Source organism: Bufo gargarizans, chromosome 4, assembly GCF_014858855.1.
Source record: "Bufo gargarizans isolate SCDJY-AF-19 chromosome 4, ASM1485885v1, whole genome shotgun sequence".
NCBI lineage: Eukaryota > Metazoa > Chordata > Amphibia > Anura > Bufonidae > Bufo > Bufo gargarizans.
In genome coordinates, this window is record NC_058083.1 from 410,443,914 (window position 1) to 410,468,013 (window position 24,100).

The 24,100-nt window shown below is 45.2% G+C and overlaps 1 protein-coding gene across 1 annotated transcript in view; it reads right to left on the reverse strand.

Moving 5' to 3' along the window:
- The window catches only part of SYNE1 (spectrin repeat containing nuclear envelope protein 1), a 451,533-nt gene that overhangs the window by 402,814 nt on the left and 24,619 nt on the right, over positions 1-24,100 (reverse strand). Inside the window, exon 2 of the mRNA XM_044288568.1 lies at positions 23,184-23,480. Coding sequence (XP_044144503.1) covers positions 23,184-23,250 — 67 coding nt within the window. The 5' untranslated portion in view covers positions 23,251-23,480. The remainder of the gene's footprint in view (positions 1-23,183; positions 23,481-24,100) is intronic.

A 24,100-nucleotide genomic window follows, 5' to 3' on the forward strand; every position in this document is an offset into this window, starting at 1 on the left:
ATTGCTAAATGAACTGTCATTTACCAGTAGGAGGAGCTCCCGGCCGGACGGCCGGACACAGACATCGCAGCAGCCAGCAGGTAAGTATGAATCTTCTACTATTGTACTATTGCTAAGTAACCATGGCAACCAGGGCTGCAGTAGCTTCCTGGTTGCCATTGTTACCGATCGGAGCCCCAGCGATTAAACTGGGACCCCGATCGGAACTCCGATGTCACAAATGATCGGGGGGGGGGGGGGGAGATGGGAGGCCGCACACTGGCCACCAATGTTGTTAATGCTATAGAGGGAGGGGGGGCCGATGGGGGGCGCACACTGTGCCACCAACACGAATTATTACAATAGAGGGAGGGAGAGGGGGGGCCGCACTGGCCACCAATGATATTCAAACTGGGGAGGGGGGGGGGGGGTCTGCCCCCTGCTGCCTGGCAGCCCTGATCTCTTACAGGGGGATATGATAGTACAATTAACCCCTTCAGGTGCGGCACCTGAGGGGTTAATTGTGCTGATCACGGCCCCCTGTAAGAGATCAGGTGCTGCCAGGCAGCAGGGGGCAGTCATGTACACAGTTTGTAGTATATTCTAACTAGAAGCGTCCCCATCACCATGGGAAACGCCTCTGTGTTAGAATATACTGTCGGAAAACTCCAATCCGATGGTATAAAAGGGACTCCAGACTTTACATTGAAAGTCAATGGGGGACGGATCCGTTTGAAATGGCACCATATTGTGTCAACGTCAAACGGATCCATCCCCATTGACTTGCATTGTAATTCAGGACGGATTCGTTTGGCTCCGCACGGCCAGGCGGACACCAAAACGACTTTTTTTTTTCATGTCAGTGGATCCTCCAAAAATCAAGGAAGACCCACGGACGAAAAAACGGTCATGGATCACGGACCTACAGACCCCGTTTTTGCGGACCGTGAAAAAATACGTGACCGTGTGCATGAGGCCTTATCCTTATGTATGAATAAACACCAAACTGTTTAAAGGGAACCTGTCAGCGGCAAAAACCACCCCAAACTGCCGGCAGTGTGTTTCTAATGATGATTTTATTCCTGCAGAGGCGGTAAAAGCAGTAAAAAAAACTATCTTTTATCCCCTGAGCGGGCTATTTTCGAGTCACTCTTGAAGTCAAGCGGGCAGCGGCCTCCTTGCTTCAAGTCAAGGTAACCACGCCCCCTTCCCTGCCCCTTCGCTGTTACAATAATACAACCGCATGCATCCGTCATGAACGGATCCGGTTGTATTATGTCTTCTATAGCCAGGAGTCATGACGGATCAGTCTTGAACACCATTGAAAGTTAATGGGTGATGGATCCATTTACTATTGTGTCAGAGAAAATGGATCCATCCCCATTGACTTACATTGTGTGTCAGGACGGATCCGTCTTGCTCCGCACCACATCGCGGATAGAAAAACTCTGCTTGCAGCATTGTACTGTCCCCGATGGGAGCGCAACCAAAAGGAACGGAATGCATTTTGGTGCACTCTGTTTCGTTCAGTTCATTTTTGTCCCCATTGACAATGAATGGGGACAAAACTGAAGCGCTTTCTTCCGCTATTCAGATCCTATGACGGAACTCAATAGCGGAATTGAAAACGCTAATGTGAAAGTAGCCTAACAGAAGGCAAATACCAGAAAAGCTGAAAATGAACCTGTGCAATACTGTTAATGGGGTTTCCGGTTTCATGACATTAATGGTGGCGGGGTCTGACCCAAGGCACCCCACCCCGTTCAGCTGTTTGAAGGGGCCGCTGTGCTCATGAATGGGACGATCAGCTGTATTTACACTGCACCGCTAATACAAACACTGAATAGGACGCAGAAGTTGAACGAACACCGCGGCCCCTTCAAATAGCTAATCATTGGAGGTGCCAGAGTCAGACCCCCACCGATCTCATAATATTGATTAACTATCTTGAGGATAGGTCATCAATATCATGAAACCGTACAACCCCTTTAAGTAAAAAAAGATCCCTAATTCTGTATTTAATGCAACGTACAGTATTACACAGGGACGGGTGGGCACCGCTAGCATACTATTCCGTGATCTCCGGGCCCTTAAACGACACTGCACCACAAACAGTGGAGTGCTAGTCATCATAAATTGTGAAACTCTTTAAAAAAAAAAGGATGCATATAAGACTGCACAGTATCAATAAAATGACGTGATCGCTCGTCCCCATACTGAGGAGGAAATCACTAGCGAGCAGGCGATTGCCAGGAAGAAACGCTTCCTTCCCAACAATCTGCAGGTGTAATTCGGTCTTTACACAGAAATATAAGAAAACCAATCAGATAATGCAGTATCAGAAAAATCAAAAGCCTGCAGTGGAACAGTAATGATAAGGCGTCCTGCAAATAAGTGGGGGGGTGGGGACGAGAAGGGAAGAAGGACAAGAGAACCCCACGCGTATCGCCATCAATACAGCTTTATCAGGGGTGACGTAGTGCAGCATGCACATTTAACAGAGAATGGTGTAACTAGCAAATTTCTACATCACTTCATTTGAAAAACCTGCAGCCATCCACCTGTAAAACAGCTGTAATGTCATGGCCACTAGGGGTCTCACTTCCACATAAGTTGCAGTCCACTGCCTGTTGTCAGGCAAGATCCGTCCCTGGTAACAGAGACACAGAAGATGGCAGAGAGGCATAGCTGAGATCCTGATAAAATAACCACTTCTGAAGATAACAAGAGCCCCCCCCCCCCCCCAAATCTGTCCTGGAGTTGAGAACAAACATAGGGGAAAGTAAGGACGCCACAGCAGTACAGTGCTGGCAGAAGGGAGATCCCTGATGGTAATGGTGCTTGATACCTGTAATGGTGCCTTAAACAACTGTTGCAATGTCCTAATAATGTATATGACAACTGTATTACAAAAATGGTATACTGTAGCCAGCATAGACATTCTACTGATAAGCTGAACAGCCTAGCAGTGTACATTATTCTGTGCATTGAAACTATATGGCTGGTGCACCCTCTGGATTCAATGCCCTCTGCTGGCCACAAGGAAGAATACACACAGAGATGCAAGAAGCAAGCTGGGGATTGTGGGAACTCTTGTCTCCCTGAGCTCTGTGCATGCTGACTAGGATGTACTGTACACCAACTATTGTTTTAACCAATTCAATATATTATAGGGCTACTTTCACTCTAGCGATATCAATTCCGCTATTGAGTTCCGTCATAGGATCTCAATAGCGGATGAAAACGCTTCAGTTTTGTCCCCATTCATTGTCAATGGGGAAAAAACTGAACTGAACAAAACGGAATGCACCAAAATGCATTCCATTCCATTTGGTTGCGTTCCCATCGTGAACCGAATAATGCTGCAAGCAGCGGTTTTCTGTCAGCGATGTGGTTATCCTTCCTGACACACAATGTAAGTCAATGGGGACGATTCCGTTTTCTCTGACACAATGGAGTTCATGACGGATCCGTCTTGGCTATATAAGACATAATACAACTGGATCCGTTCATGACGGATCCGCAAAAAATGCTAGTGTGAAAGTAGTCTAAATCGGAATTCTAGATCTGATCCCTCCATCGAGCCTCGATTACATCTGCGCTTCTGGATGATCCACGTAGTTTTTCAATAGAACATTTTATATGCCTGTGTAATTTATTCTTTCTTAGCACCTAAAATATATACTAGATGTACAAACCGGATTCCAAAAAAGCTGGGACACTATACAAATCGTGAATAAAAACTGAATGCAATGATGTGGAGGAGCCAACCTCTAATATTTTATTCAGAATAGAACATAAATCACGGAACAAAAGTTTAAACTGAGAAAATGTACCATTTTAAGGGAAAAATATGTTGAATCAGAATTTCATGGTGTCAACAAATTCCCAAAAAGTTGGGACAAGGCCATTTTCACCACTGTGTGGCATCTCCCCTTCTTCTTACAACACTCAACAGACGTCTGGGGACCGAGGAGACCAGTTTCTCAAGTTTAGAAATAGGAATGCTCTCCCATTCTTGTCTAAAACAGGCCTCTAACTGTTCAATCGTCTTGGGCCTTCTTTGTTGCACCTTCCTCTTTATGATGCGCCAAATGTTCTCTATAGGTGAAAGATCTGGACTGCAGACTGGCCATTTCAGTACCCAGATCCTTCTCCTACGCAGCCATGATGTTGTGATTGATGCAGAATGTGGTCTGGCATTATCTTGTTGAAAAATGCAGGGTCTTCCCTGAAAGAGATGACGTCTGGATGGGATCATATGTTGTTCTAGAACCTGAATATATTTTTCTGCATTGATGGTGCCTTTCCAGACATGCAAGCTGCCCATGCCACACGCACTCATGCAACCCCATACCATCAGAGATGCAGGCTTCTGAACTGAGCGTTGATAACAACTTGGGTGGTTCTTGTCCTCTTTGGTCCGGATGACATGGCGTCCCAGATTTCCAAAAAGAACTTCGAATCGTGACTCGTCTGACCACAGAACAGTCTTCCATTTTGCCACACTCCATTTTAAATGATCCCTGGCCCAGTGAAAACACCTGAGCTTGTGGATCTTGCTTAGAAATGGCTTCTTCTTTGCACTGTAGAGTTTCAGCTGGCAACGGCGGATGGCACGGTGGATTGTGTTCACTGACAATGGTTTCTGGAAGTATTCCTGAGCCCATTCTGTGATTTCCTTTACAGTAGCATTCCTGTTTGTGGTGCAGTGTCGTTAAGGGCCCGGAGATCACGGGCATCCAGTATGGTTTTACGGCCTTGACCCTTACGCACAGAGATTGTTCCAGATTCTCAGAATCTTCGGATGATGTTATGCACAGTTGATGATGATAGATGCAAAGTCTTTGCAATTTTTCGCTGGGTAACACCTTTCTGATATTGCTCCACTATCTTTCTGCGCAACATTGTGGGAATTGGTGATCCTCTACCCATCTTGGCTTCTGAGAGACACTGCCACTCTGAGAAGCTCTTTTTATACCCAATCATGTTGCCAATTGACCTAATTAGTGTTAATTGGTCTTCCAGCTCTTCTTATGCTCAAATTTACTTTTTCCAGCCTCTTATTGCTACTTGTCCCAACTTTTTGGGGATTTGTTGACACAGTGAAAATTTGAATCAACGTATTTTTCCTTTAAAATGATACATTTACTCGGATTAAACGTTTGATCTGTCATCTACGTTCTATCACAAATAAAATATTGACATTTGCCATCTCCACATCATTGCATTCAGTTTTTATCCACAATTTGTTTAGTGTCCCAACTTTTTTGGAATCCGGTTTGCATTTCCCCTTTAAAAACAGTATAATAAAAGCCAGTTAAGACAAACAATGTGGAATTATTTGTGATGCGTCCAGTAACCGGGGGAAACGTGCATTTCTTTCATTGGCCAAAGCAGCACTAAGGGTCTGTTCACACGGGACATGCCAAAATTCCGGTGGTGGCCAAGTGTTGTCTGCCTCCCACTTGGCAGTGCAGCAGTTTGTGGGCCGGGGGTATAATATCCTACTTGGCACTGTGTCCGGACCAACGCTGCTTGAAGCCGCCCGCGGCAGTTGTCCGCTTGTGAATTGGCTCCATTCAATAGAGCTAAGCCGCGAGAGGGTCTGTGGCATTCAAAATGAACAACCACGGTGGTTTCTGCCACGGAGTATGCATTGGACATTACAAAATCCGCCATGTGAAAGTAGTCTAATGAGGCGTGTTACAGGAGGCATCACTGGGAAGTGTTCTAGGTGAGAGAAGAAACAGTCTGCTTCAAGAAAAGCTGAGTAACCAGTAACATGGCCGCCTTTCCGGCAACCATTATACTGTACGGGGCCGACATGAAAACATACTGTACGGGGCCAACAAGGAGACATTACACTGTATGGGGCCAACAAGAAAACAATATACTGTACGGGGCCAACAAGGAGACATTACACTGTACGGGGCCGACAAGGAGACATTATACTGTACGGGGCCGACAAGGAGACATTATACTGTACGGGGCCGACAAGGAGACATTATACTGTACGGGGCCGACAAGGAGACATTATACTGTACGGGGCCAACAAGGAGACATTATACTGTACGTGGCCAACAAGGAGACATTATACTGTACGTGGCCAACAAGGAGACATTATACTGTACGGGGCCAACAAGGAGACATTATACTGTACGGGGCCAACAAGGAGACATTATACTGTATGGGGGCAACAAGAAAACAATATACTGTACGGGGCCAACAAGGAGACATTATACTGTACGGGGCCAACATGAAAACATTATACTGTATGGGGCCAACAAGAAAACAATATAGTGTACGGGGCCAACAAGGAGACATTATACTGTACGGGGCCAACATGAACACATTATACTGTATGGGGCCAACAAGAAAACAATATACTGTACAGGGCCAACAAGGAGACATTATACTGTACCGGGCCAACAAGGAGACATTATACTGTACGGGGCCAACATGAACACATTATACTGTATGGGGCCAACAAGAAAACAATATAGTGTACGGGGCCAACAAGGAGACATTATACTGTACGGGGCCAACATGAACACATTATACTGTATGGGGCCAACAAGAAAACAATATACTGTACAGGGCCAACAAGGAGACATTATACTGTACCGGGCCAACAAGGAGACATTATACTGTACGGGGCCAACATGAACACATTATACTGTATGGGGCCAACAAGAAAACAATATACTGTACGGGACCAACAAGGAGACATTATACTGTACCGGGCCAACAAGAAAACAATATACTGTACAGGCGGCCAACAAGGAGACATTATACTGTATAGGGGCAACAAGGAGACATTATACTGTATGAGGGCAACAAGGAGACATTATACTGTACGGGGGCAACAAGAAGACATTATACTGTATGGGGGCTACAAGGAGACATTATTCTGTATGGGGGCTAACAAGGAGACAGTATACTGTATGAGGGCAACAAGGAGAAATTATACTGTACGGAGGCCCAACAAGGAGACATTATACTGCATGGGGGCTACAAGGAGACATTATACTGTATGGGGGCTACAAAGAGACATTATACTGTAAGGGGGCCAACAAGGAGACATTATACTGTATGGGGGCAACAAGGAGACATTATACTGTATGGGGGCAACAAGGAGACATTATACTGTATGGGGGCAACAAGGAGACATTATACTGTATGAGGGCAACAAGGAGACATTATACTGTATGGGGGCATTATACTGTACAGGCGGCCAACAAGGAGACATTATACTGTATGGGGGCAACAAGGAGACATTATACTGTATGGGGGCTACAAGGAGACATTATACTGTACGAGGGCAACAAGGAGACATTATACTGTACGGGGCAACAAGAAGACATTATACTGTATGGGGGCTACAAGGAGACATTATACTGTATGAGGGCAACAAGGAGACATTATACTGTATGGGGGCATTATACTGTACAGGCGGCCAACAAGGAGACATTATACTGTATGGGGGCTACAAGGAGACATTATACTGTATGAGGGCAACAAGGAGACATTATACTGCATGGGGGCAACAAGGAGACATTATACTGTAAATTACAGTTTTTACTGAATCTTTTCCCACAAATATATATATATCAATCTGCTCTGCTCTTCCTGCTCTATAACATTGCATTTGGTGGTGGCAGGTCCTCTTTAAGTAAAACTCTGTTCACACTGATTTCCATTTTTACAAGAGCCGTGATGGATAGGGTGGAAAGTTATGATCTGATCTTTTTCGCATCTTCTTATAATAGATCAGTCAGGTTCTCTTCAAGTATACATTTTCAGTAGATAAAATACTGCAGCATGCAACGATATTCGGACCGTCAAAACACAACTGAAGCCAGAAAGAAAAGAGCTACCACAATCGGGAATGGAGCCAAGCTAATTCTATAGTGAGTTCTTTAGTGATATGCTGTCAACTGGCTTTGGTACAAAATTATATAAAAGTAAACAGGAGATAATCTTGTCCTCACTGTTTCTCAGTCTGCAGGATTTTCTGCATGTTCGTGGAACAATCTTGCAGAAAGTTTGCAGAGAACACGAGGATACTTTGTTGATCTTTTCCGTCTAGATGGAACTTAGCAAAGGTGTAAAGGGGCATTCTGGTTATTTCAAGTTGTCCCTTATCCACAGGATAGGAGATAACTATTAGATCAGTGGAGGTCCTATCACTGATCATAAGAACTGGAGTACTCATACCCCCACTGGGCCCCACCAAAATGACCGTAACATCAGGTCAAACATAGGCACTGCGGCTACATTTACTTCTATGGGACTGCCAGAGACAGCTACTGTATCTCCAGAGGTCGCATTGAGATGAATAGAGTGGGGCCCCTGTTCTCGTGATCGGTAGGGGTTCCAGGGAATTGACAACCTAATTATTTAATAGTTATCCTCTATCCTGTTGATAGGATATAAGTTGAAATCATGGTAAAACCACTTTAACAATACATTTTTCCTACTGCAGTCAGGGCAGAGGGGGAGGCTGGTGCTCCAGCCAGTTATCTTACAGACAGAAAACGTTTTAATTGCTATATGAGACAAATAAGAACAAAGGAAAGGTGGAGATTAAGGAAAGAATTACAGACGTTTTTTTAAAACTTTTTCATGTATAGTCAAGTGTTTCTTTAAAGAGAACCTGTCACCACAACATGCAATGCAATCTGCAAGCAGCATGTTATAGAGCAGGAGGAGCTGAGCAGACTGATATATACCTGTATTTTTCGAGACACACCCTCAGTTTTAGAGGAGGAAAATAAGAAATAATTATTTTACATCAGACCTTATATCAGATCCTTAGATCAGCTCTCCATGTGAGAACCCCATCAGCCCTCAATGTTAGACTCCCATCAGACCTCAGATCAGCCCTCAATGTGAGACCCCCATCAGACCTAAGATCAGCCCTTTATTTCAGACCCCATCAGACCTCAGTTCAGTCCTCATTGTCAGATCCCCCACAATTCCTTGCCAGATCATCAAACCTCAGATCAGAATAAAATAAAAAACTCCCCTTACCTCTCCTGCACCACGGCTCCTCTCCATCTGTGGCAGCGCTCCCATGTCTTCTCCGGCCCGCGCTGCAATGTCACCTGACTTCGTGCAGGCTCAGGTCATAGTACGCACACTACGTCCTGATGCTGTACGGGGTCAGGGCAGTGCAGTGTCGGCACCAGGAAAGAAGACCAGGGAAGGTGAGTACCGGAAGCGCTCGCAGAGCTTCACTCCCTACTCCCGGCACCTAATGCATATTAGTCAGCACTTCCACAATGGAAGTGCTCACTAGTATTTTATCACGATCGGCGTGACTATCACATACGTGACACAGAGGGAGGGAAAGAGGAAGACCCTGCCCAAGTGAGAGGGAAGGTGGTGACCCCTGACTCACCTTGCGGCTGGCACCTGGCTGCCCTGACGTCCCTAGACGGGTTCCTCACCCGTACGCCGATCACGTGCCTAAAACCCTGGCTTTCCCTAAGATGAGCCCTAGATAGTGAACAGGGCGGTGGGAACACTAGTCCGCACCACTAGCTCTAAAGGAAAACACCAAGGGGAGGACAGACAATACAGACTCAACATATAATCCCAGGTGGGCGACAACAGGAGACAACAAAAAGCCCAACAGGGATCCGGAGGGTAGCACTCTGGAACAACAACCAGGATTCACAGCTCCAGTGGGTCAGTATAGAAGTAGGAAGCTCTATAACTGGCAACTAGAGAAGTGTGAGAGGAGAATATAAAGAGGTTGGGAGTGGCAGACAAGAAACAGCTGAGGAGGAGAAGCTACGGATCCCTGAGTGAGACAAAAAGGATTGCAAGGCAAACACAGAAAACAATCACTAAGAAACAACGTGATCTTTAGACATAGAGCGCGCAGCCACCCGCTGCGACTTCCTGACCCCGGGTATAACGGAGTCAGACGTGGCTCTTGACACCCTCGTGACATATTTGCTTTATAAGACACATGGCCATTTATCCCCCCCCCCCCCCCACTTTTGGAGGGAAAAAGTGCATCTTATAAAGCATAAAATATGGTAGTTGTGTGTGAAAAGATTGAGTAAAATGGCGGAGGTACTATCAGTGACTGATTAGCATTCCTTGTGTAAGTGTGCATACAGAGATATCTGTCAGTCACTGATAAAAACTCCCCGTGTGCAATGAAATCAGAAAAAAGTTTAAATATGTAGAGTAAAAGTTTTACTGACTTCTCCCATAAAACTATATCAATCTGCTCAGCTTCTCCTGCTCTATAACATGCTGTCTGAAGACTGCACTGCATTTGAGTTAACAGGTCATCTTTAACCCGTTTACGCATTATAACGTACATGTACGTGAGCGAATGTGGCTCCTTGCCGCATCCTCATGTGCATGTACGTGATGGGATCGGGCGGGTACAGGAGCTGCACCTGCCCGATCCGCAGCATGGGCCCAGCTGTTACTGATAGCCGGGCCCCTGCTGCATCTGCCGACATTGGTGTGTGTGGTGATGCCGGCGGATTAACCCTTTTACGTGCGGCGGTCGAGTATACAAAAGGGAGGGGGCTCCCTCTGACTCAATCACGCGCTACGCTGGCAGGGGGTCGATGGTTGCCATGGCAGCCCCGATGCCTTACACAGGCATCGCAGCTGCCAGCCTACGGAAGCCCAGGAGATCCAGCCTGAGCGCTGGTCCTCCTAGGCAACTGTCAGCGTCTCACTGTGTGAGACGCTGACAGTTCAATTCAGTACAATACAGAATATATTGTACTGAATTGAAATAGGGATCAAACCCTGAAAAGATGAAGTCCCACAGTGTGACAAATATAAAAAGTAAAATAAATTGGAAAAAAAAGTAAGTATAGTAAAAAAAAAGCGTCCTTTTTCCAAAATAAAATAAAAATATATATTTTTAAAATAGGGAAAAAAATATTGCTGCATCCGTATAGACCAACTCTATAAAAATATTACATGGCCTAACCCCCTCAAGTGAACACTGTCAAAAAAGTAAAATAAAAACTGCTTTTTGTCACCTTACATCACTAAAAGTGCAACACCAAGCGATAAAAAAGGCGTATGCCTCCCAAAATAGTACCAATCTAGCCGTCACCTCATCCTGCAAAAAATTAGCCCCTACCTAAAACAATCGCCCAAAAAATAAAAATAAACTCTGGCTCTCAGACTATGGAGACACTAAAACATGATTTATTTATTTTTGTTTCAAAAATATTAGTGTATAAAACTTTAATAAATTAAAAAAGTATACATATTAGGTATTGCTGCGTCCGTAATTACCTGCTGTATAAAAATATCACATGACCTAACCCCTCAGGTGAACACCGTAAAAATAGTCACCCAAAAATAAAAAAAAATATGGCTTTCAGAATATGGAGACAGTAAAATATAATTTTTTTCAAAAATGCTTTATTATGTAAAACTGAAACAAACAAACAAAAAAGTAGTCACGTCCGTAACTACCTGCTCTATAAAAATACCACATGATCTAACCTGTCAAATGAACATTGTAAATAACGTGCTCTCCGCATCTTTTGCGGCCCCATTGAAATGAATGGGTCCGCACCCATTCCGGACGTGTGAAGGGCTCTAAGGGCTTGAATGGGTCCGCAAAAACAACGGAAATGACTGCGAGTGCATTCGGTTTCCATATGTCCGCATGGCCGTTCCACAAAAAAGATAGAACATGTCCTATTCTTTTCTGTTTTGCCAACAATAGGCATTGTTACAATAGATCGATAAAAAAAAAAGAAAAAACGCAGGCAATACGGATGTCACACGTACGCCATCTGTTTTTTCAGCGGATCCGTGTTTTGTGAACAGCAAAATACATACGATCGAGTGCATGAGCCCTAATAGTTGTGTGCCATAAGGGTACAGCCACACAGGGCGTAGATGCTGCTTAATCGGGTTTCGGAAAACCACGTGCAAATAATCTGTGGCTGCATAAACAGCAGCGGAAACGCCCATTAAAAGCAATGGGAGGCGGTTTTGGTGCAGACACGGAATCCATGTTGAAATCTGCAGACATAATCCACTGTCTGAACTCATCCTTAGGGCTCATGCACACAAGCGCTTTTTGCATCCGATCTGCATTTTTGCGACTACCACACAAATTGAATAATTTTTTTATGGATACACAGAAAAAACACACAGCCCTTAGATATCAACCGTGTGTGAACAGCATCCGTATGTCCGTTCTGGAAATAATCAAACATGGTCTATTCCTGTCCGTATTGTGGACGAAAATAGTCAAAAATATGGAGCGTGGGGTGCATGGCCGACGTGAGCGCTCAATATAACATCACCTTACTGATTGTCCAGAGTTCAGTCCTATGATAGCCCCTCCCCCACCAAACCAGTTCCCTACCAGAAAGGTCCTGGTTCTAGCGCTGCATTACAATGGTCATCATGGAATTGTTGGAATAGAAATGCTAAGTGCTTCAAAGTAATCATGGGTGGAGACGAGAGCAAAGCAGCCATTGTCCTGTGTGTGTATCTCCTACAAAGGCCGTGGCCTATTACCTAACGTCCAGAGCCACACACTAGCTGGAGGACTGCGGCTGTAAACCCACAAAGGGCTGGTTACATGCTTCCACCTCCAAACAGACTTAGGCCTCATGCACACGGCCGTTTATTTTTTCAGTTTACGGGCCGTGTTTTGCGTTCCGTATACGGTCTGTATACGGAATCATTCATTTCAATGGGTCCGCAAAAAAAACGTAATGTACTCCTTATGCATTCCATTTCCTTTTTTCCGTTCCGTTGAAAGATAGAACATGTCCTATTATTGCCCACAAATCACGTTCCGTGGCTCTATTCAAGTCAATGGGTCCTCAAAAAAAAAACGGAACACATACGGAAATGCATCCGTATGTCTTCCGTATCCGTTCTGTTTTTGCGGAACCATCTATTGAAAATTTTATGCCATGCCCAATTTTTTTGATGTAATTACTGTATATGCCATATGGAAAAACGGAACATAAACGGAAACACAACTCAAACAAAAAACGGAACAACAGATCCGTGAAAAACGGACCGCAAAATACTTAAAAAGCCATACGGTCGTGTGCAATATGCCTTAGTATGGAAAAGAGGCAAATAAAGAGAAAATCGTGGATATATTCCCCAGTGTCCATAAGCAACACGTACAAATGGATCCAATGTGGGGGCTGAAGCCTGTGAACCTGGGTGGGTGAATCTACAACTGACACCAGGGGTCGCCCTGAAGCCCTCAACTGGTCAAGTAGTAGTATTTCACACACTAATATTTAAAGGGGTTTTCCGGGATTTTGATACTGATCACCAATCCTCAGGACAGGTCATCAGTATCTGATTGGTTGGGGTCTAACACCCCGGACCCCCACCGATCAGCTGTTTGAGAATGCAGTGTCGCTCCTGTGTGCGCTGTGGCCTTCTCCGTGCTCACCAAGCACAGCGCCGTACGTTGTATAGCAGCTCAGCCCCATTCACTTTAACACCGAGCACAGCAGCTTTACAATGTACGGCAGGAAAGCCACAGCGCTCACAGGTGTTGCAGTTTTTTTAATGTTTTTTTTTTTGAATCTTTTGTGTTTTTTGCGATAAAAATACCAGCACCAGATGTTACCTGAAGGTCTATGGGAAATATGAAACGTGCCGGAATGGCACAGACAGCCATTAATATAACTGCGGACAAGAATAGGACAGGTTATATTTTTTTTGCGGACCACGGAATGGAGCAACAGATGCGGACAGCACACGGAGTGCTGTCCACATGTTTTGCGGGCCCATTGAAGTGAATAGGTCCACATCCGAGCCGCAACTCGGATGTGGACCAAAACAACGGCGGTGTGCATGAGCCCTTATTAGACACACCGAGGTGCATTTATTAAACTATTCACACCACTGTTGTGACATTGAAAGGTCTACAAATCTGCACTATAAATGTGAAACTTTTTCAGCTTCAGAAAAGGGGCATCGCTGGGCGGGAGGGGCGGCGATTACCACCATCTGACAGATTTACTATAACTTCTGGCAGAAACTGGCATAAGTTATACCTCAATTCCCTGGCTAGGGTCGATTTTAGCTACTGGGGCACATGTATCCGCCTCTTAATAAATTAGGCACATCTTACTGCAGCGCAGAGGGATCAAGACTGGCGTATGGGAATGTCTTGATAAATGTCCCCCACTGTATGCAAAAAGTGCCACAAAAACTGCAGCAAATGTAAAATTAGGCCTTTGGTGCAATGAGGGTGTCACCATCACTCTTGTTGGACCCAAGCTCGGCTCCTTTCTGTGGTCAGCCCTTCCCTAGCTGCAAAGGAAGGGGCTGACCACAGAAATGAGTGGAGCTTGAGTGCAACAAGAGTAATGTTGACGCCCTCATTGCACCAAAGGCCTAATTTGCCTATTAAGAAAAAGTATCATAACTCGGGAACAGAGCCTCAGATCGACAAATGAAAAACAGAGATTTAATCAGGTAATCAACCATCTGGTGATTGTGTCATCCTGTTGGCACCAAAAACCATTGTACCCGTGCAGAAGATCAGCCTGTATGAACAGAGATTCTATATGGGGCCAACTGATCACTGCACTGATCGCTCGTCCCCAGCGGAGGTGGTTGCTGCATGTAAATACAGCCCTCCTCCCCACTGATGATCAGGCAATTATTGGGAATGTCTTGTCATTGCTGATAATTGCCTGGCACATCGGTCCGTGAAAAAAGGACCTTTGGTGGCATCAGTCGTATTTACTATAGGTGTGAAGACTTGATCTATTGGCAGCTTTGTATTTACCTACTTAGCCTTTCTATACAGGATAATAAATCAAAAGCAAATATTCATTCACACATTCAAAGAGCAAAGTGTGGCCAACGAGATACGGATCAGTGACAATCCATTTCATCTATTGTCACAGAGAAACTTCAATCATGGAAAAGTCCCTACAGATTACATTAGCAACCTAATTTTAACGATACGGGCAGTAATTGCTTGCATTATGCAGTATAGGGGCTTATTCACATCAGTAATGGCTTTTCATTATTCTGTTCTGTTTAAAAACGGGATGGATAGCAGATATAAACTGAACACCTTGCATTTATCTCTGTCATTCCTCGGCTATAATGTTACTAAAAGGAAGGCTCCTTTCCATTATGTATCTGAATTTTTTGCAGACAGGACTTTCTCTTACGCTAAAAATTGTCGAAACGCTGGAGGAGACGCTTCATTTATGAGGCGCAGGCCTCGTCATAAATTGGGTAGATCCTCTGGCAGTCTGTGCACACACCGAGACTGGAATCTACTCCGGCCCCTAGCTGAGGAAACTGGCGTAAATGATAATGAATGTGCCCCTGCCATGCACCCACCACTCCCCAGTGAAGAGGGCAGCATGGAAATGCCACTTGTGCCTAAAACTTGATGTATTACAAATATGGAGCAATTGGAATTTGCACCATATTGTCATCGGGCTAATCCTCGCATTTAGGGCTCATGCACACAAAGTTTTTTGCTTTCCGTATACGGGCCGTATTTTGATTCCGTATACGGTCCATATATGGGACCATTCATTTCAATGGGTCCGCAAAAGATGCGGACAGCACTCTGTATGCTGTCTGCATCCATTGCTCCGTTCTGTGGTCCCGCAAAAATGATGAGGCATGTCCTATTCTTGTCTGTTTTGCGGACAAGAATAGGCATTTCTATATGGGCCTCCTGTTCCGTTTCGCAAATTGCGGAAGGTACACGGGTAGCATCCGTTTTTTTGCGGATCCGCAATTTGCAAGCAAGTGCAGATGCGATGCGTATTTCACTGATGGTTGCTAAGAGATGTTGTTTTCAAACCTTCAGTTTTTTTATCACGTACGTGAAAAACGCATCAAAACGCATTGCACCCGCGCGGGAAAAACTGAACAACTGAACGCAATCCCAGACAAAACTGACTGAACTTGCTTGTAAAATGGTCCGAGTTTCACTGAACGCACCCGGAACGCATCTGGATCTAATCCGTCATCTCGTGTGAAAGAGGCCTTAGGAGCCAGAGGCGGGATCCGCACCTATCAGACAAATTGTCTCAGATCGGAATACCCCTTTAAGCGGGCATTCACACGACCATATCCATTTTGCATTCCACAAATTGTGGATCCACAAAGCACCCATACCGGCCATGTGCGTTCCGTATTTTGTGGACCACCACATACCACTCTTTTGTTAGAAATGCTTATTCTTGGCCACAAAATGGACAATGTTCTATATTTTGCTGGCCTGTGGAGCGGATATACGGATGCGGAAGTGTTCTGTCTGCATCTTTTACAGCTCTATTGAAATTAATGGGTCTTCACCCGTTCCACAAAAAAATGCGGATCAAATGCGGACAGAAAATACAGTGGTGCGAATGCCCCCTAATAGGTATTTCTCCTATGGGAGCAGCGTGCAAAGTATTCAGTCAACTCTGTAGACAATAACATATCTACAGAGTTTCTTTCTGAAGCATCCATGATGAAAGTAGACTGGAAGGCTGTCTGTCTGCTGGGTCACACAAAGGCCGAGGCGCATGGACAGTGAGGTAAGTAGACGCATCGATGTGCATTGCACCATTCACTTTTCACCTTTTATATCAGCATTTATGGTTTCTAGGGATAGGAGATACATGTCCATGGCGGGGACTGGATTACCAGATGTTCTGGACTATGAAACTCAATTGTAAGAGAAGAAGCAGCAAATATCACTATAGTCCCATAAGAAGGGGTGTTCCCATCTTAGAGATTTGCGGCAAACATGAATAAATGGTCTCTCACCTCTGGGGACCCTCACCTACCTGTGGTGTCCCTACCTAATTGAGAAACAGAAGTTGCTGAGACTACAGAAATAGATGATCGCTGTTCTACACTGTTTCCGGAATTTGCATTCACGTTTATGGGAGATATGGAAACAGTATAGCACAGTTACTGCGGCTGTTTTTGCAATCCCGGTCATCTCTCGCTTCAGTCATAGCAGTGAAGTGGCCACCTCAACAGGGTCTGGGACCCCCGCCAGTCTAGAGAGACGTTCTAGAGGTGGGACCCACATCTATTGGACACTGATGGCACATCCTGTGGTTCTGCCATAAATGACTAAGGGTACTTTCACACTAGCGTTTTTCTTTACCGACACTGACTTCCGTCCTAGGGGATCAATACCGGAAAAGATCTGATCAGTTTTATCCTAATGCATTCTGAATGGAGAGCAATCCGTTCAGGATGCATCAGGATGTCTTCAGTTCAGTCTTTTTGACTTTTCAGGATGGAGATAATACCGCAGCATGCTGCGGTTTTATCTCTGTCCAAAATTTTGGGACACTTGCCGGAATGTTTTTCCATTGAAATGCATTAATGCCGGATCCGGCCCCGAGTGTTCCGGGCAAAACGGAACCGGCATTGCGGTCTGCGCGTGCTCAGACCGCAAAGAATGTGAAAAAATAAATAAATGCCGGATCAGTTTTTTTGGGATAACACCGGAGAGACGGATCCTTCATTTCAATGCATTTGTCAGACAGACCAGGATCCTGATTCGTCTGACAAATGCCATCAGTTTGCATACGTTTTGACGGATCCGGCAGGCAGTTCCGGTGACTGAACTGCCTGCCGGAATCCTCTGCTGCAAGTGTGAAAGTAGCCTAAGATGACAATGACGCTTTAATTACGGTAGTTCTCTGCACTCAGTCTTCTGCTTGTTGTGGAACTCCAGGAAGAAGCTGGGCGAAACGTACGTCGGGGATCTCCCAAGGTCTCTGGTCAGTCTGTGGGTTTGTGTGACTTTGATACTGGTTGTCCTTACTGTATAGGATCGGATGTCTAGCGGATGTGCTGTTCCATACGCTGCTTACATGTTTTTTCATTGTAACTTATTTAATAATTTCTAAATAAAGATGAGATTACATGTGATGCGTAGTTTTATTTTTGGGGTATATTATAACACTGGACTGCGCTCTATTCTGTTTGGTGTATTGTGGGGCTATATTTTGTGTGGTAATGCTGTAATGTCTATCACACACAGATAGACATTACAGCATTAACAGAAACCTACACTCATGTGAGACAGGTATGTGCAACCCCCAGCCAGCTCCTAGAGAACAGCTTGTATACAAAGCTATCTACAACTGAAAAGATCTGCTCCCTCACACCCACCGCTCAACCCTTCCCATGGCTTCCCTAGTTACACAAACAGAGAGTAGCTTAGACTCGGCCTCAGGAATGCGCTGAAGCTGAATGACGAGGACGAGGACCAGTAGAAACTTTCACCGCTATTACTAGCACATGACACACAATGCCGAGAAATGGCGCACATGTGACTGGCAGGTCTGATGTAGATATGTCACAAGATTCAATATGTCAATAAGATTCCATGGTCAAACTAAAGGGCAAATTCATTGATCCTCGTATGGGCTTTCGGTGGGGATGTGTTACACCTTGGATAACCCCTTTAATTGCAGAGGGGCCCTGTCATTGATCCTCTTATGGGCTTTCGGGGGGATTTGTTACACCTTGGATAACCCCTTTAATTGCAGAGCGGCCGTGTCATTGATCCTCCTATGGGCTTTCGGGGGGATGTGTTACACCTTGGATAACCCCTTTAATTGCAGAGGGGCCCTGTCATTGATCCTCGTATGGGCTTTCGGGGGGGATGTGTTACACCATGGAAAACCCCTTTAATTGCAGAGGGGCCCTGTCATTGATCCTCCTATGGGCTTTCGGGGGGATGTGTTACACCTTGGATAACCCCTTTAATTGCAGAGGGGCCCTGTCATTGATCCTCTTATGGGCTTTCGGGGGGGGATGTGTTACACCATGGATAACCCCTTTAATTGCAGAGGGGCCCTGTCATTGATCTTCTTATGGGTTTTCAGGGGGGAAGTGTTACGCCTGGTATAACCCCTTTAATTGCAGAGGGGCCCTGTCATTGATCCTCTTATGGGCTTTCGGGGGGGATGTGTTACAGCATGGATAACCCCATTAATTGCAGAGGGGCCCTGTCATTGATCCCCTTATGGGCTTATTGCTGGGATTAAAGCCACTGACCCCCCCCCCCCCAAAACACTACAAAGACACCATAAGCCAATCCACTATATATGTGTATTTTACTATTGACTTTAAAGTAACTTTGCAGTGTTTTTGAACAAAAAAGCTGTAAAAACATCACTGAAAAAGCATCTGTCATAAAGATTAAACCATGCATACTGCCTGGTAGGGTTGATCATGGTGACTAAACTGAGTCCTTACTCTCTGCAATCTTTACTGCTGTGGTAGGGATATTCATATTTTAGTTATATATAAATGAGGGGCCTGGAGCACCGAGGGGCTGGTCTAGCCCATCAGAGCACCGCTTTACCTCTCCCTCTCCTCGTTGCCCTTCTCCCTCCCAGTGAGATTGACAGATCTCACATATGCTCTAACGGTAGTACGATCAGTGCAATTGCCCTGAAGATTTCAGGAGTGGAGGGGGGCGACCAGATGAGATCTTTACTGTACCAGCACCACATTTTAGGGCAAGGCATTAGAACAGTGAGGATGCCTAGCCCTGTCAATCTCACTGGGAATGTAAGTGGGGATAGGCAATGGTAAAGCAGTGCTCTCAGGATCTAGGCCAGCCCCTCGGCGCACCAAGCTCCATATTTGCATATAACAAAAAATAAGAATTTCTGTGCACCGGTAAAACTGATTACAGAGGGAAAGGGCTTGTTTTAGTCGCCAATATGCCTAGTTTAATGGAGTTGATTGTGGTAACAGATGCTCTGTAAAAGGCTGAAACCATTCTAAGAAGCTGAAACCCTGTGGGGGGGCTTCCCTCTACAAAGCGGCCCCTCTCAGCCAATCAACTCCACTGATAAGGCTCATACCACAAGGTCCGGGATTCCTTTCAAACTCCAGACCTTTATTCTTTGGAATTTTATACAGCATGTTTGTTTTAGGGGCAACCAGGGTGACATGGCTACACAGCATGAATGGAGCTGGCTAAGAAATGTAGAAACTCAATAGTCCCGTAAGCTTTCACTGTCCTTCACCGCTACCTGCTTGAAGCCAGAGCAGTGATCAGACTAGTAACCAGCTGGATACAATGTTCTTAATATTATTTTCTATATATTTATTATATCAGTATAGTATATGCACATATTATATGTCTTTCACTTTCATAAAGAGTCTGTCGCTTCTATGCAGTTGAAGCATTCTATATTCCTATTATATTAAAGTATCCTATCTTATAATGACATCACAGTCTTCTAACTGTACGTATCTGCAGTGCAGATTATCCATTTATTCTTCAGTGAGTCAGCGCATATTCCACTGTAAATCTTGGCAAAATGTAAAATATTTATGGAAATGAGTGCAGCGATGCCAGCATGTTGAGTTTATAGTGCCCGGCAGCTGGCATAAGAGCTAAATGCAGAAAACAGATAAACATAGTCATACGGAGCCTACAATCTGTTGGTGCCATACTGTAAACCTTATCCTCCTCTATGTCTAATCACAGCAAATATACAGGCAGACATTTAAAAAAATAAAATACTTTTTTCTTTTTTCACTTTTTAAAAGTTCCCATAGGGAACTTGAACGTGCGATCGCTTCTCTCATAGACGCTACAGAAATAGCATTGGAGTCTAGGAGATTCACTATGTTCCTATGGAGCCCTGCCACAGGCGGGGTCTCCATAGGACCACAGCTGTGGCAACCTCGTATCCTTGAGGCTAGGTCTACACGACGACATTTGTTGCGCGACAAAAAGTCACGCGACAAATAGGGCGCAACATTTTGTTGCACTAATGTCGCGCGACAATTTTTATAATGGCAGTCTATGGTATCGCACCTCAACATGCGACATGCTGCGACTGCGACGCGACAGTCGCAGAAAAATCCATCTCGAATGGATTTTCTGCGACTGTCGCGTCGCAGTCGCAGCATGTCGCATGTTGCAGTGCGACACCATAGACTGCCATTATAAAAATTGTCGCGCGACATTAGTGCAACAAAATGTCGCACGACAAATGTTGTCGTGTAGACCTAGCCTTAGAGCAGTGTTCCTTAACTCCAGTCCTCAGGGCCCATCTACCGGTCATGATTTGAGAATATCCCACAGAATGATTACCAGTGATATCTCCTGGTGCATTGACACTAATTATATCAACTGCTCAATACTAAGGAAATCCTGAAACCATGACTGGTAGGTGGGTCCCGAGGACCGAAGTTGAGGAACACTGCTTTAAAGGGACCAAGCCTACCACAGGGAATGAATGACTCCCCCAAATTTCTGCTGGGGGGAGCCGTTACAGCCCCAGAAGTGCAGTGCTCACAGATTTTCACACATTGAGGGGTTAAATGTCTGCAATCTGCGTTATCACCAATCGGAGACTAGCCCCAGGTGTCTGCTGTGTGAAACAGCAGACACCTGCTACAGAGGGATCTGGATAGAGAAGTGGAAGATGAGGTTTGACACTGACAAATGTAAGGTTATGCACATGGGAAGGAATAATGCAAGTCACCCGTACATACTAAATGGTAAAACACTGGGTAACACTGAAATGGAAACGGACCTAGAAAATTTAGTGAACAGCAAACTGAGCAGTAAAAACCAGTGTCAGGCAGCTGCTGACAAGGCCAATAAGATAATGGGTTGCATCAAAAGGGGCATAGATGCCCGTGATGAGAACACCGTCCTGCCACTTTACAAATCACTAGTCAGACCACACATGGAGTACTGTGTACAGTTCTGGGTCCTGTGAACAAGTCAGACATAGCAGAGCTGAAGAGGGTTCAGAGGAGGGCATCAAAAGTAATAACTGGAATGGGGGGACTACAGTACCCTGAAAGATTATCAAAATTAGGGTTATTCACTTTAGAAAAAAGACGACTGAGCAGAGATCTAAAAACTACAGTATGTATAAATATATCAGGGGTCAGTACAGAGATCTATCCCATCATCTATTTATCCCCAGGACTGTGACTGTGACGAGGGGACATCCTCTGCATCTGGAGGAAAGAAGGTTTGTACACAAACATAGAAGAGGATTCTTTACGGTAAGAGCAGTGAGACTATGGAACTCTCTGCCTGAGGAGGTGTGATGGTGAGTTTATTAAAGGGAACCTGTCACCAGGATTTTGGCCATAGAGCTGGGGACATGGGCTGCTAGATGGCCGCTAGCACATCTGCAATACCCAGTCCTCAAAGCTCCCTGCGCTTTTATTGTGTTAAAAAAACGTTTTGATCCATATGCAAATGAACCTCATATGTGTCCTGTATCCGGAAATGAGTCCAGCAGAAAGGAGCCCAGCACCGCCCCGCATCCTCCGAATCTCCTCCTTGCTGGCTGACGTCACAGAGCTGGAGCGCCGAAATCTTGCTATGCGCGAGCCAGCGCATGCTCAGTGTCGGCATCATGTTCATTCCCTGTGCTGGCATCGGCACAGGGAACTAACTACGTATGCGCTAGCTCGCGCATCGCGAGATTTCGGCGCTCCAGCTCTGTGACGTCTGCACCTTCATCCTGTTCACTGGAATGGGACGGAGATGCAATATCCTGCATCACCACCACTAAGTTGGTGCCGTGTAGGTAGATGGATCAGATGCCACAGGGCAGTGTGCCCATCAAACAGCTATTTGGCAGGGGTGCCGAGAGTCAAATTGCCACTGATTAGATATTAACGTCCTTCCTTGAGGGTTGCCCATCAATACTATGAACCCGGAAAATCCCTTTAATATCAAAACACACATTCTTGAGATACGAATTCCAAAAATAACCATGAATGATGGAATTGATATTCAGGCAATTCGCTAATAAATTGGCGTTCGTTTCTTTTAGTCCATGTGGGTCTCCAGTCTGGTAGATATGAGAAGGGTACGGCTACACTGGTCATGGCCAGGTTCGCAGAGTAGCAGTGATCTCATAGAAATAAATAAGGTTGCTGGGCGAGACTGGCACGGCGATCCAGTTCTTTTCTATGGGATCACCGGTACTCTGCGAACCTGTCCACAACTGTGTCGCCGTGTAGCCGTACCCTAAGACAGTTATCTTTTCTTCTTTGATTTTTAACAGGTCACTCGAGTTTCACACATTTTCTCCATTCTTATAACGGATGCTCTAATTTTAGCCCAAGAAGTGCGGTATTATCCTGCACTGCATAGCACAGCAGAGACGGATTCTAAAGCGACAGCATTCTGCAGGTCAGTGTACATGAAGGTCACTCACCTTGCAGTCTTTGCATCACATTTGCAATGTCCCTGGTGTTCCTGTTGACTAGCCGAGAGGTGGCCATGTTGACTCCTCAGGGTATCAGTAGATGCAGGAATGGTCCAAGTTTCGCTCTCAGGATGTTAGACTGTGTCTTGCCTCCCAAAGCATCCTCTACTTTCTATTCCCACTTGGCAGCTGATGTGTGAGTCACTGCCGCCTGGCACCCAAACAAAAGTAGACCGCTCACGACTGCGGAGCCGCTTTGAATTTCTTCTTATGGGTCCTGTCCTTCTCACTGAAAGCTTAAGCCTCCTGAAAAGACAGAGCGGTAGGATTTAGAAGGGACTTGCATGGTTTCTTGCAATGCTAAAACCTGTAATCTCATTAGCAATTCTGACAAAGATTGGCAAGCCAGGATATGCTGTATCATCCGTGCCAAGCAGACAATTAGCAATGAAAGCACATTTACTGAGTGAAATATCCGTACACAAATACAGTCAGCCGTGAGCTACGCATCACTACCTCTGTCTCAAAGACATAACTGTCAGGGAGGAGGTGCCTTCAATGTAAAGACATGACCTGGACTGAAGGCCATCAACAAGAACAAATGTTCAGATTAATACACGCCACGCCTAAGAAGTGGGCGACCCCACAGGCCTGGCATTTATCACACAGCCCGCAGTAAGGTGATTATTACATGTAGAACACACCACAAAAATATTTTACATTTTGTAAACCAGCACCTGGATCTGAATACTTTTGTGATTCCATGTAGTTAAACACTTAGGTCCTATTCACACGTCCGCAAAATGGTCCGCACCCGTTTTCATTCTCTATGGGTCCGGACATGAAGCGGAGAGCACACTATGTGCTCTCCACTTCCGCATTTGCGGAGTGCGGCCCCCGAACTTCCAGGTTTTGGCCCGAACTTC